We start from the raw sequence: 16,949 nt of genomic DNA, 5'->3' as shown, positions 1-16,949 counted from the left end.
ACATATCTCATCTCTTTCTCCTTCTCTGATCATTTCTCATCACATTTCCACTGATGTTATTTGTCGTATGTATTGATCATCATCTCATTCTTCTGTTGTTTTCCAGACTGCTGGCACGTCTAGTTACATGGCCCCAGAAGTTATTCTAATGAAAGGCTATGGAAGACCTGTTGACTGGTGGTCAGTAGGCATCATCCTATATGAATTTCTCTTTGGATATACACCATTTTATAGGGCTTCCCAAAAGGAGAAATTACGCAGTATCCTCTGTGGTAAGTAAAATAATCTGACTGCTTGTCATGTCGCTGTTGTTTGGTTTGATTGGTTCCTTGGTTTAGCTTCTAGCTTTTTTAAGGAAAATGCTTTTTTATGTAAATAAATGAAGATGTTTTATTTCCTGTAATATTTTCTTTTTATATCACAGATGACATTGTTTGGAGATGTAATTACTTTTCTCCACCAAATGCTCGGGGCATCATCACTCAGCTACTCAGAAAAAATCCAGAACAAAGACTTTGGACAGGTAATATGATAATAGTATTAATAATGACTTATTACACCTTTGGACAAATGAAGGTCTCCATGAGGATGAGCGCTGAAGGTCTCTACCAACGTGTCCATTCCTCATTCTGCATGCTCTAATGTTAAGTACATTTCTTTCATGTTGGCTCTTTTAAATCTCCAGTTCAGATTAACATAAACTGTATAGATACAGAGTAGTTTCTCTGACAATAACTGTATCAATTTCTTTCTTGTCTTCCTTTTCCAGAAGGGGCACACGAGATCAAAATTCATCCATTTCTGCGTGCCTTAAACTTTAACAACCTTCTAAGTCAGAAGCCTCTGTTCGTTCCTGATCTAAAATCAGATGAGGATACCCGCTACTTTAGCAGTAAGTAAAATGAGACGTTATCAGCAGAAAACTGCTGAGTGTCTTTTCTTTCATTATGTGTGACAATCAGTTCCCATCATAATGAGTAATAACATGGTGACTGTCTGACCGGCTCTTATACTAATAATTTCTAATAACACTTTTACTTTTCAGATCGCTCTGTGGGTTATAAATGTAGGAATTCAGATGATGGGGACACAAGTGAGGACAATGACTGTCCAGAAATCAAAAACTTTGAATCATCTTCTCAAAGGTTTTCCAAAGTAAGCATGTCTAAAGCATGTAGGTCAATAAAATGAATAAAACCTATGATTAGAAAAAAACTTTAAAAATATATCTATTTATATTTTATATTTCTTTGTGTTTTTTAGCTATATACCACCAGTACCAAGATGGTGACCATTGAAGAACCTATGTCACCTCCAGAGTGTACCCCTGAGAACAGCGAAAAACACCCAGACTTGTGAGTAGATTATTATTATTATGAGATTTAGCTCTGATATATGCTCAGACACAAGTAACACAAATCTAAATCCAGCATCCACCATCCCATGATAACTGATTGCTATGGATCTGGCTTGTGATTACACAGCAATATCAGTTGATCATTGCAACCAGTCATTCATTCCCAGCTCTTTATAGGCCAATATTACTAGTTAGACTCCATTCTTGCTGGTAGAATGGGGTCCTGAGCAGAGTATCCCCTTCATGATGTCCCAAATGGCCTTACATACAGGTGTTCTTCCTTTTTGTATTGTTTTCACTTGTAATTTACTTGACTTTCTTCTATCAAACAGGCAGACAGAATCTCCCCCTTCCAAAACTGATGATGGTGACAATCAGTGTGTCACTGCTAAAAAGTGTGAGTCATCCTCGCCCTCATTGTCAGGTATGTACAGATTTATAGACCATCCCATTATAGGCTATGATACAAAAGTGTAATGTGAATCTGCACATGAAGGCTCAGATAATGACTTACTTTATTCCCGCTGCCCCTGAGTATTCAATTTTTTGGGGGGTAAAATCCACCATACGGTTCCAGAGTTATTGGCAGTTTTATTTAGTGCTAATTTTTATGGTCTTTACAAGGGGGTGGTGCTTACAGGATTATCTGGGGGGTGTCTTCAGCCTCTTCTTCAGTATTATAGTGTGGTAAAGACCATAAAAATGACCACTAAATAAAAAGGCCCCTGTCTGTGGAACTGTAAGGCGGTGTGCTCACTATGCGTTTTTAATCGTTTCCGCAGCGTCAATTCCGCTGCAGAAATGCTTAAAAAACGCTTGGTAGAAGGTCTGCCATGTTCCCCAATGATAATCCGCATCTGCTGTGCACATGCTGCGGAAATTTCCGCTGCGGATTATCATTGCCGAAAAATCCGCAGCACTACCAATTATTTTGCAGAAGTGCTGCGTTTTCACCGCCATTGACTTGCATTGGAACGCATGGAATCCGCATCACTGCATCTGTACATGCGGAATCCATGTGTTTCAATGTGCGGATGGTACTCGGGTCTGGAGAAGAGGAGACTCTCCTCCAGACCCCCCCCCCCCTACCATAGAACCTGTAAAAAAAAAAGAATAAAATAAAAAATAAATATTATACTTACCTTCTGATGGCCTCCGGTTCCTTGTCTCGGCTTGCCGGCAGCTCGCGGTAGACTAAAGGACCTGCGCTGATGTCATTTAGTCATGTGACGGGTCATGCGACCAATGATGGTGGCAGGTCCTTAAATCTACCGCGAGCTGCCGGCAAGCCAAGACAAGGACTCCGGGGGCCATCAGAAGTTAAGTATATTTATTTTTTATTTTTTACCATTCTTTCGGTCACACTATATAAATCCATGCCGGTTGCATGGATTTATATAGTGTGACTAAGTTGTCAAGCACTTTCCAAGTGATGCTAAAATCGCTTGGAAAGCACTTGACAACCCGCATGCGAAATCGCATGATCAAAACGCTTCACATCCGCATGTCCCTGGCAGGAAAAACACATGTACAATCCGCATGTACAATCCGCATGCGCTTTTTGTGCCAGGGAGATGCAGAAACGCTCAGAAAAAATCTGGAGCATTTCTGCATCGTGGGCACATAGCCTAAGGGGGATTTTAATAAAAAACAAAAACAGAGTCCTCAGGGGAGCAGGGGGAATAAAGTAAGAGTGAATTCTGGACACTTAAGACCTGGTGATGAGTCTTGTTTAAACTTACGCTTAAGTGTTATCTGACGGATTATATAAAAACACTTTGGCTTGCTGAAAGTAATGTCATGTTAATAAGGGAGACACCACATGGCCGCACACAGAAAAGCTACAAGTGCATATTAACCAGTTTGAGTAACTCTATAAACATATAAAATTAATCTTTGAGGAGTTTATAATCAACATCTTTTTCTGACTTTTTATTAGAACCTCCAGTTCAGGAGAGAAAGAAATCTGCACTAAATCTGAGAAAACAGCAAAGAACAGATAAAGTGGAAGAGGGGGAAAGTAGTAGGCGAGGTAAGTGTGACGATAATCTCCATCTTGTATGATGTCAGTGAGATAAGTCATGTGGAGCAGATGTCATCTGTCAGTGGTGGGATTGTCACATGTATGATGGCTGACAATGATCCCGCACCTCTGTATGGAGAAGATTCCTCTACTTGCCTCCCACAGAGACACCACAGTAGTGTCCTCTAATATGGAGTCCCATTACTTACTTCGGTTTTACATCTTTTTTATAGGTTCTATCTTCCGCCGGATGATATCATCCTGCCGGCGTGGATTATCCAGGGCTGCTCGCACTATCAGACAAAGCTGCATTTTTGCCCACTGTCACCAGGGCACCAGAAACATCTCAAGGGCAGAAAACCCTCTCATCTAGTGCCCTGAAGAAAGTACAGCACATCCACCATCAATGCTGTACCTGCATGGAAAGAGTTGTACCATCTACTGTACCTGTGGCCGTATGACCAGCAAGAAATATCTGCAAAAGTCAAAGGCCTCCAAGAACATCTTTTCAACCTTCCATGTAATTCTTAATTAAAAAAAAAATAATCTGATTAATGTCCTTTTGAATTTAATTGAATATTACTGACATTCATGGCATATCAATGCTACACATGCTATATCTTTCCAATGGTTTGGACACCAAAAAGAAGATTAGACAAGACTGAAACATACAGTTTGCACAGCAAGTTGTTTTTACATTGCAGTGTATGTTCAATTTAATTTTATTGAGTGCTTTTCATAAGGGAACCAGGCGGAAACCACCTGAAATAGACATTGTGTTCACAAAAAGTGGCAACCAAGCTAGGGGGAAACATGCCCTGATCCACTGATTTTACAAGAACTCAGATACTTTTACCTTAGTAGCGCTCTATTTCAGATTCAGGCACAAGAACAAGTTGGATTCTGTGCTGTGCATCCTGGGGGTCCCAGCAGTCACAATCCACCAAAAGCGTAGCTAAGACTTCAAGCACAGGGGAGGCGAAACATCCGAGTGGGTCACTAACCGATATTACCACTATTTGGTGACCATATAGTGGTAGATAACAGCACATATTAAGACTATAGAAGAGTGAGCAGTAAACTGCTCAAGATGCTTGTTACTCGAACCGAACAATTCCTAATGTTCGTGTGCTCATTTCAAGTAACAAGTATAATGGAAGTCAATGAGAAATCCGAGCATTTTTCTGGAAGACCCTACAAGGAGGTCTGGGCGGCAGTGAAAATGTTCAAATGGATGGAAAAAGTGCTGAATGGAAGGAGAAGAGCATGTGGAAGACCCCTGGAGGCATCTCTGACTCCCAGATCGCTGCTGAGAACAATGGTGTGACACTTCTTCTCCACTTTAAGGACTGACAATAAAACATTCCCAATCAATGAGAAATTGCATTTTACAGGAACAAAAATGTTAAAGGGGTTGCCCAGTACTTTAGATTACCCCCACAATGTATCCCCCCTGGACCCTAAGGATTTTTGTAATTACCTTACGTTGCAGATAATGCCTGTGAGCGGCGCTATCACTGGCCGCTCACAGGCATCACGTGACCCCCGGCTGCAGCCGGCTCTGATATCCGCTGATGTCACGACAAGTGCTGGCAGCAGCCGGGGGTCTCTCTCTTCCACATTCCACGGTGAATACCAGGCTGTAGGCGGGGTTACCCCCTGCATCACACCCGGCATCCACCTCGCGCTCTCCCTCTCCCCATTCATTGGGAACGCACAGGGTGAATGCTGGGTGTGACACGGGGGGTGATCGCGCCCACAATCCAGCTGTGACGCCTCACTTGTCGTGACGTCAGCGCGGGGTCACGTGATGCCTGTGAGTGGCGCTATCCTTGGTTGCAACGTAAGCTAATTACAAAACTCCTTAGGCGTCCTGTGGGGATACATTGGGGGGGTAATCTAAAGTACTGGTCAACTTCTTTAAGAAACATTTTTTTCCTGTATAATGACTTAAACCAAAATTTCATTTTTTATTAACAAATAGGTAATTTCAGTGTAATTTATGAAGGAAGAAAGAACTGCCAAAAATTAGGGATTCTGATACATCCTGTATTAGAATAAAGGAGGGTCTCATACACATTCTGGTCAATTTGACATATAGTAGTACTTCTAGACTCATAAAGGCTATGCACTAAGTGCAAATCCTGCCAAAAAATGCAAGTAGGGTCATCCATACACCATGGAAGGCACGAACTGTAGTGCCTCATTCAAATATTGTGAACTAAGTGTAGTTGTGGTACACCTACAATAGTGTTCAAACTAATAGCAGTGGGTTAAAAAACATGAGTTAAGCACAAAACCTTTATACTAGTTTTTATTTCCATGCATTGGGAACATTGCACACTGTTTTCTAATTCTAAACATGAAGAGAAATGTATATAATTTTTAACTATTTTACAGAAAATAACAAAAAATTAACAATGGGCTGTTCTAAAAAAATAGCAGTGTCTGCATTTGTCTTTTCAAACTCAAAATATGTACTCTTTTTTAGGATTTAGCATTCCTGTGAATCATTAACCTAATACTTAGTTGTATACTCAGTTTTTTAGAACTGCTTCACATGTATGTTGCATAGAGTCAACCAACTTCCGGCACCTGTCAACTGTTATTCCAGCCCAGGATGCTTTGACTACATCCCACAGTTTTTTGGCATCTGTTGGCTTTGCTTCAGAAACAGCATTTTTGATGTCACCCCACAAGTGTTCTATCGGATTAAGATCCGGGGATTGGGCTAGTCACTCCATAACCTCTATTTTGTTGGACTGGAACCAATAATTTGATCATTTACTGGTGTGTTTAGGGCCGTTGTCTTGTTGAAACACCCATTTCAAGGGCATATCCTCTTCAGCGTAAGGCAACATGACCTCTTCAAGTATTTTAATATATGCAAACTGGTCCATAATCTCTGGTATGCGGTAAATAGGTCCGGCACCATAGTAAGAGAAACGTGCCTATATCATGATGCTTGCTCCACCATGCTTCACTGTCTTCAGAGTGTACTGTGGCTTGAATGCAGAGTTTAGGGGTCATCTGACAAACTGTCTGTGGCCCTTGGACCCAAAAAGAACAATTTTACTTTCATCAGTCCACAAAATGATTTTCCACTTCTCTTTAGGCCAGTTGATGTGTTCTTTGACAAATTGTATCCACTTCAGTACATGTCTTTTTTTAACAGTGGGACTTTGGCGGGGACTTCTTGCTAAGAGATTAGCTTCACACAGGCATCTTCTGTCACAGTACTCACAGGTAACTTGAGACTGTCTTTGATCATCCTGGAGCTGATCATTGGCTGAACCTTTTCCATTCTGCATATTCTTCGATCCATTCGAATGGTAGTCTTCTGTTTTTTTCCACGTCTCTCTGGTTTCGCTTTCCATTTTAAAGCATTGGAGATCATTATAGCTGAACAGCCTATCATAGTCTGCACTTCTATATAAGTTTTACCCTCTCTAAACAACTTTTTAATCAAAGTACGCTGTTCTTCTGAACAATGTCTCGAATGACCCATATTTCTCAGGCTTTCAAGGAGAAATGCATGTACAACATGTGCTGGCTTCATCCTTAAATAAGGGCCACCTGATTCACACCTGTGTCTTCACAGAATGATTGACCTCACTATTGAACTCCACACTGCTATTATTTTGAACACACCCCCTAACAATTAATTATTCAAATACACAGACTCAAAAACATGCAGATCATGAATGCGGAGTCTGTTGGTTTTCTTAGAATCTACTGCACCAACTGGTAAATTGTTTGACATGTGGTAATATAATCTAAGAGCTCCTGTGTATAATGTCACTGGTGATCACTGTATTACCTGTACACTGACACTAAATACAGAGCTCCTGTGTATAATATCACTGGTGATCACTGTATTACCTGTACACTGACACTAAATACAGAGCTCCTGTGTATAATGTCACTGGTGATCACTGTTTTACATGTACACTGAATATATACAGAGCTCCTATGCATAATGTCACTGGTGATCACTGTATTACCTCTACACTGACTCTATACACAGAGCTCCTGTGCATAATGTCACTGGTGATCCCTGTATTACCTCTACACTGACACTATATACAGAACTCCTGTGTATAATGTCACTGGTGATCACTGAATTACCTGTACACTGACACTATATACAGAGCTCCTGTGCATAATGTCACTGGTGATCACTGCATTACCTCTACACTGACACTATACACAAAGCTCCTGTGCATAATGTCACTGGGGATCACTGTATTACCTCTACAGTGACACTTTACACAGAGCTCCTGTGTATTATGTTACTTGTGATCACTGTATTCAGAGCTCCTGTGTATAATGTCACTTGTGATCACTGTATTACCTGTACACTGACACTATATACAGAGCTCCTGTGCATAATGTCACTCGTGATCACTGTATTACCTCTACACTGACACTATATACAGAGCTCCTGTGCATAATGTCACTCGTGATCACTGCATTACCTATACACACACACTGACACTATATAAAGAGATTCTGTGTGTAATGTCACTGGTGATGACTGTATTACCTGTACACTGACACTATATACAGAGCTCCTATGCATAATGTCACTTGTGATCACTGTATTACCTGTACACTGACACTATATACAGAGCTCCTGTGCATAATGTCACTCGTGATCACTGTATTACCTCTACACTGACACTATATACAGAGCTCCTGTGCATAATGTCACTCGTGATCACTGCATTACCTATACACACACACTGACACTATATAAAGAGCTTCTGTGTGTAATGTCACTGGTGATCACTGTATTACCTGTACACTGACACCATACACAGAACTCCTGTGTATAATGTCACTGGTGATCCCTGTATTACCTGTACACTGACACTATATACAGAGCTCCTATGCATAATGTCACTGGTGATCACTGTATTACCTGTACACTGACACCATACACAGAGCTCCTTTGTATAATGTCACTGGTGATCACTGTATTACATGTACACTGACACTATATACAGAGCTCCTTTGTATAATGTCACTGGTGATACCTGTATTACCTCTACACTGACACTATATACAGAACTCCTGTGTATAATGTCACTGGTGATTACTGAATTACCTGTACACTGACACTATATACAGAGCTCCTGTGCATAATGTCACTGGTGATCACTGTATTGCCTCTACATTGACACTATACACAGAGCTCCTGTGTATTATGCTACTTGTGATCACTGTATACAGAGCTCCTGTGTATAATGTCACTGGTGATCACTGTATTACCTCTACACTGACACTATATACAGAGCTCCTGTGCATAATGTCACTCGTGATAACTGCATTTCCTCTACACTGACACTATATACAGAGCTCCTATGCATGTCACTGGTGATCACTGTATTACCTCTACACTGACACTATATACAGAGCTCCTGTGCATAATGTCTCTCGTGATCACTGTATTACCTATACACACACACTGACACTATATAAAGAGCTTCTGTGTGTAATGTCACTGATGATCACTGTATTGCCTGTACACTGACACCATACACAGAACTCCTGTGTATAATGTCACTGGTGATCCCTGTATTACCTGTACACTGACAGTATATACAGAGCTCCTTTGCATAATGTCACTGGCGATCACTGTATTACCTGTACACTGACACTATACACAGAGCTCCTGTGCATAATGTCACTGGTGTTCACTGTATTACCTGTACACTGACACCATACACAGAGCTTCTGTGTATAATGTCACTGGTGATCACTATATTACCTGTACACTGACACCATACACAGAGCTCCTTTGTATAATGTCACTGGTGATCACTGTATTACCTGTACACTGACACCATACACAGAACTCCTGTGTATAATGTCACAGGTGATCCCTGTATTACCTGTACACTGGCACTATATACAGAGCTCCTATGCCTAATGTCACTGGTGATCCCTGTATTACCTGTACACTGACACTATATACAGAGCTCCTATGCATAATTTCACTGGTGATCACTGTATTACCTCTACACTGACTCTATACACAGAGCTCCTGTGCATAATGTCACTGGTGATCACTGAATTACCTGTACACTGACACCATACACAGAGCTCCTGTGTATAATGTCACTGGTGATCCCTGTAATACCTGTACACTGACACTATATACAGAGCTCCTATGCATAATGTTACTGGTGATCACTGTATTACCTCTACACTGACACTATATACAGAGCTCCTGTGTATAATGTCACTGGTGATCACTGTATTACCTGTACACTGACACTATATACAGAGCTCCTGTGCATAATGTCACTGGTGATCCCTGTATTACCTCTACATTGACACTATATACAGAGCTTCTGTGTATAATGTCACTGGTGATCACTGTATTACCTGTACACTGACGCCATACACAGAGCTCCTTTGTATAATGTCACTGGTGATCACTGTATTACCTGTACACTGACACTATATACAGAGCTCCTGTGCATAATGTCACTGGTGATCCCTGTATTACCTCTACACTGACACTATATACAGAGCTCCTGTGTATAATGTCACTGGTGATCACTGTATTACCTGTACACTGACACCATACACAGAGCTCCTTTGTATAATGTCACTGGTGATCACTGTATTACCTGTACACTGACACTCTATGCAGAGCTCCTGTGTATAATGTCACTCGTGATCCGTGTATTACCTGTACACTGACACTATATACAGAGCTCCTATGCATAATGTCACTGGTGATCCCTGTATTACCTCTACATTGACACTATATACAGAGCTCCTGTGTATAATGTCACTGGTGATCACTGTATTACCTGTACACTGACACTCTATACAGTGCTCCTGTGTATAATGTCACTGGTGATCACTGTATTAACTCTACACTGACACTATACACAGAGCTCCTGTGCATAATGTCACTGGTGATCACTGTATTACCTCTACACTGACACTATATACAGAGCTCCTGTGTATAATGTCGCTGGTGATCACTGTATTACCTGTACACTGACACAATATACAGAGCTCTTGTGCATAATGTCACTGGTGATCACTGTATTACCTGTACACTGACACTATATACAGAGCTCCTGTGTGTAATGTCACTGTTGATCCCTGTATTACCTGTACACTGACACTATATACAGAGCTCCAATGCATAATGTCACTGGTGATCACTGTATTACCTCTACACTGACACTATACATAGAGCTCCTGTGCATAATGTCACTGGTGATCACTGTATTACCTGTACACTGACACCATACACAGATCTCCTGTATATAATATCACTGGTGATCCCTGTATTACCTGTACACTGACACTATATACAGAGCTCCTATGCATAATGTCACTGGTGAGCACTATATTACCTCTACAGTGACACTATACAAAGAGCTCCTGTGCATAATGTCACTGGTGATCACTGTATTACCTCTACACTGACACTATATACAGAGCTCCTGTGTATAATGTCACTGGTGATCACTGTATTACCTCTACACTGACACTATACTCAGAGCTCCTGTGTATTATGTTACTGGTGATCACTGTATTACCTCTACACTGACACTATATACAGAGCTCCTGTGTATAATGTCACTGGTGATCACTGTATTACCTGTACACTGACACTATATACAGAGCTCCTGTGCATAATGTCACTCGTGATCACTGTATTACCTGTACACTGACACTATATTGAGCTCCTGCGTATAATGTCACTGTTGATCCCTGTATTACCTGTACACTGGCACTATATACAGAGCTCCTGTGCATAATGTCACTGGTGATCCCTGTATTACCTCTACACTGACACTATACACAGAGCTCCTGTGTATAATGTTACTGGTGATCACTGTATTACCTCTACACTGACACTATACACAGAGCTCCTGTGTATAATGTCACTGATAATCTCTACATTATTTGTACACTGACTCTATATACAGAGCTTTTTTACATTTTCATTATTAGTCACTATCTGGTGCCATTATGTGCCATTGTCATTGTGTGGCGGTATTTGTCCCTTGTATGTGGTATTATTCAGACAGTCACTATGTGGTGGTAATATGTGGTCTTCTCATGGTGTGGCAGTATATATACCTTGTAGTTGGTAGTATTTGATCACTATGTGGTGGTATGTGTTCTGGTCATGGTGTGGCGGTATTTCTCTCTTCTATATGGTATTATTAGTCTAGGTATAGATGATTGTTGTCAGTCATATGTTTTTTTCGGATATTAAGAATGGGAACATTCTTTATTTGCAATACATATTAAATACTTGGATGTTTAACCTCTCCCTGTGCTGTGACTATTACACAGCAGCAGAGATTTATTGGTTAATAAAGTTGATTCCTTTTGAAAGAGTTTGTGGACTTATGTTATTCCTATATACGGTAACTGCATGGCGCTGGTGGGCCCCAAGATTGATTTTTTCCTAGTGGGCCCCAGGTACTCCAGTCCGGCGCTGGTCCCAGATAGTTACCTCCTCATCTGTCCTGCTGCTGGCTGGGAGTCCTGTACAGTGCAGCATGTAGTGTGATGTGAATGCCACACTATGGAGATGCTGCTTCTACTACTGCCAAGTGAGGATCTCACCTCCCCAGTATGGTGCCCTCAGGAGCTCCCACAGGGCATCACAGGCCTTAGTATGAAGCAATACCACAAGTCTTCTCGTATTGCTTCATAATAAGGCCTGTGATTCCCTGTGGGAGCTCCCTGAGGGCACCATACTGGGGAGGTGAGAGCCTCACTTCATGGGGCCCCATGATCTCTATGTACGATCCCTGACTGGACCCCATGATCTTTATGTCCGCCCCTGACTGGGCCCCATGATCTCTATGTACGCCGCTGACATGGCCCCATGATCTCTATGTACGCGGGTGACTGGGCCCCATGATCTCTATGTACGCCGCTGACTGGGCCCCATGATCTCTATGTACGCCGCTGACTGGGCCCCATGATCTCTATGTATGCCGTTGACTGGGCTCCATGATCTCTATGTACGCCGCTGACTGGGCCCCATGATCTTTATGTACGCCGCTGACTGGGCCCCATGATCTCTATGTACACCCCTGACCTGATTAGCCCCATGATCTTTATGTCCGCCCCTGACTGGGCCCCATGATCTCTATGTACGGCTCTGACTGGGCCCCATGATCTCTATGTATGCCGCTGACTGGGCCCCATGATCTCTATGTACAATCCCTGACTGGGCCCCATGATCTCTATGTACACCCCTGACCTGATTGGCCCCATGATCTTTATGTCCGCCCCTGACTGGGCCCCATGATTTCTATATACGTCCCTGACTGGGCCACATGATTTATATTTACGCCTCTTTTAGAAAGTCAGCTACAGCTTCCGCCGCCCTTACTGTGTTTCAGCAGCATTTGCAGCTTCTGGCTCACAGACTGGTGTGTGATGTCCCCACGCGTTGGAACTCTACACTGCAGATGTTGGGAAGGATTTGTGAGCAGAAGAAGGCAGTTGTTGAGTACCAGCATCAACAAAGCCGTCGGTATTCAGTTCAGACTCCACACATAAGACCTCAGGAGTGGACATGTATGTCAGACATATGTACCATCCTCCAAAACTTTGAGGACTCCACCAAGATGGTGTGCTGCGATGACGCCATAATTAGCGTCACCATCGCGCTTCTCTGTCTTCTGAAACACTCTCTGCTCACAATCAAAGAGGATGCATTGCAGGCGGAGCACGATGAGATGGAGCAAGGAACCATACAGGCTGATTACACACAGCCAAGCCTCATCTCATCCCAATGTGGATTGGGTGACAATGAGGAAGAGGAGGAGGAGGAAGGACAGGAGCTAGTTTCATGCACTATAGACGGTACTACCTGCACAGCTGTCATACCGTCTGTTCAGCGTGGATGGCCAGAGGACAGAGAGGAGGAGGAGGAGAGCATGGTCAGTCATCCTCTTGGTGAGGACACGGAAGTCTTGCCAGTTAGTAGTCTGGCACGCATGGCTGAGTTTATGTTACGCTGCCTTTCTCATGACCCTCGCGTTCTCAAAATTTTGGGTGACAGTCATTACTGGTTGGTGACACTTCTAGACCCACGCTACAAGGAGAACTTTATATCTCTTATTCCTGAGGCGGACAGGTCTACAAAAATGGGGCAGTACCAGAAGGCCCTTGTTGCGTAACTAATAAAAAAATTCCCATCTGAAAACGCTGGCGGCAGAGGGCACACTTCATTGGACAACCAAGGAGTACAGGCGAGAGAGACACAACTTCAATCCAGCAGAGGCTGGGGAACACTGTCAAAGTTCTGGAAGAGTTTTCTCAGCCCCTCCCATAGCACAGGCCCTAAGGCGCGGGGTACTCTCACAAGGAGTGCAAAGTTTGGGAAGATGCTGAGGGAGTACCTTGCCGACTGTACCAACGTCCTCCGTGATTCCTCTGTGCCTTATAATTATTGGGTATCCAAGCTGGATGCGTGGAATGAACTGGCTCTCTATGCCTTGGAGGTCCTGGCCTGCCCTGCCGCCAGCGTTTTATCAGAGTGGGTTTTTAGTGCTGCTGGTGTAATTATAACTGATAAGCACATCCGCCTGTCAACTGAAAATGCTGATAGGCTCGATTGGGCCAGACTTCTCAACACCACCGAATGATAACAGCATAACATAAACTCAAATCCAGTGTCTTTTCTTGGGAGGTGTATTCCCATGCACCTTTTCACACCCACACATGAGTATACACTTCCTGATTTTGTCTATTTGCTCTTGGCCTCCTCCTTCTCCTCATCCTCCACCACCATATCACCAGGGTGACCGTGGTCCGTGATACAACACCCACATAATTTTTTTAAAGGGTGTGTATGATGCCTGTGAAATTTTTTTTTATACAGTATGCTCATGTATACCCCCCAAGGTTAAATGTTTGTCAGCCCATACACTTAGTGCATGGGCATTACAAGTATAGGAGGCCCGCTTCTTTCTAATGGGAACATTTTTTTATGAGGCCCTCCTCCACGTCTCTTCCAATGGGCATTGAAGTGCCTCCAAACTTTTGGCAGCCCTTGCATTCACTGCATAGGCCATCACTATGGGAGACTCTATCCTTTCTAATGGGAATTTGTCGCTAATGTGGCCCTGCTCTGTGTGTCTTTAAATTCTTAGTGGGGTTTTTCCTAAAATTGATCAGCCGTTGGACTCACTGCATACCCTATAACTGTATAGCAGACCCTCTCCTTTCTAATAGGAACATGTCGTACCTTGTTACTGTGGCCCTGCTTTATGTGTCTTTAAATTCTTAGTGGGGTTTTTCCTAAAATTGGTCAGCCGCTGGACTCACTGCATACCCTATATGTTAGAACCCTCCTGTTAGTTTTTGCTATCTTGTGTTTTGCGGTCACGTGACCAGCTGCCTATATATTCCAGCCCCGCCCTTCTGGCTTTGCTGAACTTCAGTGTTTTCTAGACTGTCTTTCTAGCCAGGTGCTTTGTGCCTAACTCTGTCAGTTTGCTTGGTCAGCCGTTGGACTCACTGCATACCCTATAACTGTATAGTAGACCCTCTCCTTTCTAATGGGAACATGTCGTACCTTGTTACTGTGGCCCTGCTCTATGTGTCTTTAAATTCTTAGTGGGGGGTTTTCCCAAATTTTGGCAGCCCTTGCAGTCACAGCATGGGCATTACCACTATAGGAGACCCGCTCCTTTATAATGGGAACATTTTTTTTTACTGAGACCCTCCTCTATGTCTCTTCAAAGGGGTTTTGGGTTGCGTCCAAATTTTTGGCAGCCCTTGCAGTCACTGGATACGCAATAACAGTATAGGAGACCCACTTGTTAATAATGGGAACAACAAAGCATAGCCAGCTGATGGCTCTCTAACAATAGCTAGGGCCGACTGCTGGCTTTTAAGAATAGTAAGGGCCGTCTGATTTCCCTGTAAAAATAGGCTTTATGACTTTCAGAGTCCCTCCATCATAAATAAAAAAGGATGTGTCTGATGATGTGTCACACACCACATTGCCAGATAAGTTTATAAAATGTTAAAATGACATTTCCTGGTGAATGCATTTGTCTTAAAAAATAAAGTAAAAAAAACAAAACAATAGGATCTTTCTTTAGTATACAAAAAACAGCGTCACCAATTTAACCTCAATGTAATCACATTGTTCATCTCATGCACCACCTCCTCCATCTCCGAAATGATCACATCAGTCACAAGCTGACAGCACTGCAGCACTGCCTTGGCCAAGCAGCAACAGACTGTGCTGAAGATAACATGCTTAATGCTTAATTGACAAACCGCCCAGCGCTGCAGAGTTGTTGAAAGCTGTAACACAGCAGCCTGATCTGTGGCTCTCACCGCTGAACATACAGCCAGGCATGGTCGTGTGTGACAATGGGCGGAACCTGGTGACGGAGAAATGACAGCCGGGGTAGATACGGTTTCCCTCTATGCCAGTCCTTTCACCGAGCTAAAGAATGTGGCAGTGGTGAAATACAACTCCCACTGAGAAGCTGTTTCAGATTGAAAAACATTGTGCCCACCAGAGGATTTGATTCCGAGGGCTCACCTTTCTCACCTGCTCAAGAGCCCCATAGCAGCTGCAAAGTTAGCGCTATCATGAACTCTCATGAGGTAGAAGCCAAGGCACACCGGAGGATTCTCTGGTGGGACCGTCCAACCCTGCCGAGAAGCAGTCCTGGCTAAGAAAAGTGCGTGGGAAGGTTCCCGGACACTCTATGGCTGCTTTTTTACTAAGGAGGAAGCACACTCAAACACGGGGAGAACATACAAAGTCCTTGCAGATGTTGTCCTTGCTGGGATTTCAACCCAGGATCCCAGCGCTGCAAGGCTTCAGTGCTAACCACTGATCCAATGTGCTGCCGTTCACCCTCTAATATCTAACAGGCTGGAGAAACTTGCACCTACTGCCACTCTATCTTCAGCTCCTTTGTGAGAAAATGTATTTGGGCAGCCACTCAGTCTACCAAATAAAATTCCTGAGAAGGAAATTGGGGATGGCTTCGCTTCTGGTACTGGGGGCAGTGCTAATACCATGGCTTCGTACCATAGTTTGCTGGTAGAAGGCAAGCAAATTCCCACAGAAAAGTACCAGCAGTAATGTTCAGGCCACATTTCAAGTGCAAGCAGCTTTAGAGGACTTCCTGGGAGAAATGACACGCAGGGTTGATACGGTTTCCCTCTATGCCAGTCCTTTCACTGAGCTAAATACAACTCTCAGCAAAAAAAGTTGTGGACTGGCTCCGTACCGTCCCTGGCCACATTCTCCTGTCCACGTGTTTGTGGTTAGGCGGTCCTTCACAAGTAAGTGCACTGGGGAGGGCACGGGTAATGTTGTGGAACCTGTGCTTGTGGAAGGCGGAGGCGATACCGGGAAATATAGTGGCGGCTGGGGACCGAGTATGGACACCCTGCCGCTGCCAGCATGAGGTTGTGAAAAGCTTCCGCCTCCACGAGCTTAAAAGGCCATATTTCAAGTGCAAAGAGCTGCCCAGAAATCTGGCAGTTTAGTGTTGCAGCCTGTGGGTGGGTGGCTGGCTGGCTGCATAC

General features: G+C 43.3%; 1 protein-coding gene across 17 annotated transcripts in view; it reads left to right on the top strand.

Moving 5' to 3' along the window:
* The window catches only part of LOC141157322 (microtubule-associated serine/threonine-protein kinase 3-like), a 490,040-nt gene extending 485,260 nt beyond the window's left edge, over nucleotides 1–4,780 (top strand). For 13 of the 17 annotated variants that reach the window (XM_073644404.1, XM_073644408.1, XM_073644401.1 and 10 more), the window contains 8 exons: nucleotides 107–272; nucleotides 425–523; nucleotides 770–892; nucleotides 1,046–1,155; nucleotides 1,264–1,355; nucleotides 1,690–1,781; nucleotides 3,297–3,389; nucleotides 3,614–4,779. In XM_073644404.1, the coding sequence (XP_073500505.1) occupies nucleotides 107–272; nucleotides 425–523; nucleotides 770–892; nucleotides 1,046–1,155; nucleotides 1,264–1,355; nucleotides 1,690–1,781; nucleotides 3,297–3,389; nucleotides 3,614–3,753 (915 nt within the window). In that variant the 3' untranslated portion in view covers nucleotides 3,754–4,779. Of the gene's footprint in view, nucleotides 1–106; nucleotides 273–424; nucleotides 524–769; nucleotides 893–1,045; nucleotides 1,156–1,263; nucleotides 1,356–1,689; nucleotides 1,782–3,296; nucleotides 3,390–3,613 lie in introns of all 17 variants that reach the window. The other 4 variants (XM_073644412.1, XM_073644411.1, XM_073644409.1 and 1 more) reach the window with 1 other exon arrangement.
* The last annotated feature ends 12,169 nt before the right edge of the window (nucleotides 4,781–16,949 follow it).

Source organism: Phyllobates terribilis, unplaced genomic scaffold (assembly GCF_046119375.1).
Source record: "Phyllobates terribilis strain yellow unplaced genomic scaffold, ASM4611937v1 Scaffold_8__6_contigs__length_399053987, whole genome shotgun sequence".
NCBI classification, from domain to species: domain Eukaryota; kingdom Metazoa; phylum Chordata; class Amphibia; order Anura; family Dendrobatidae; genus Phyllobates; species Phyllobates terribilis.
The sequence above is the reverse complement of the archived record's forward strand: the minus strand, read 5'-3'. Positions and strand labels throughout refer to the sequence as shown.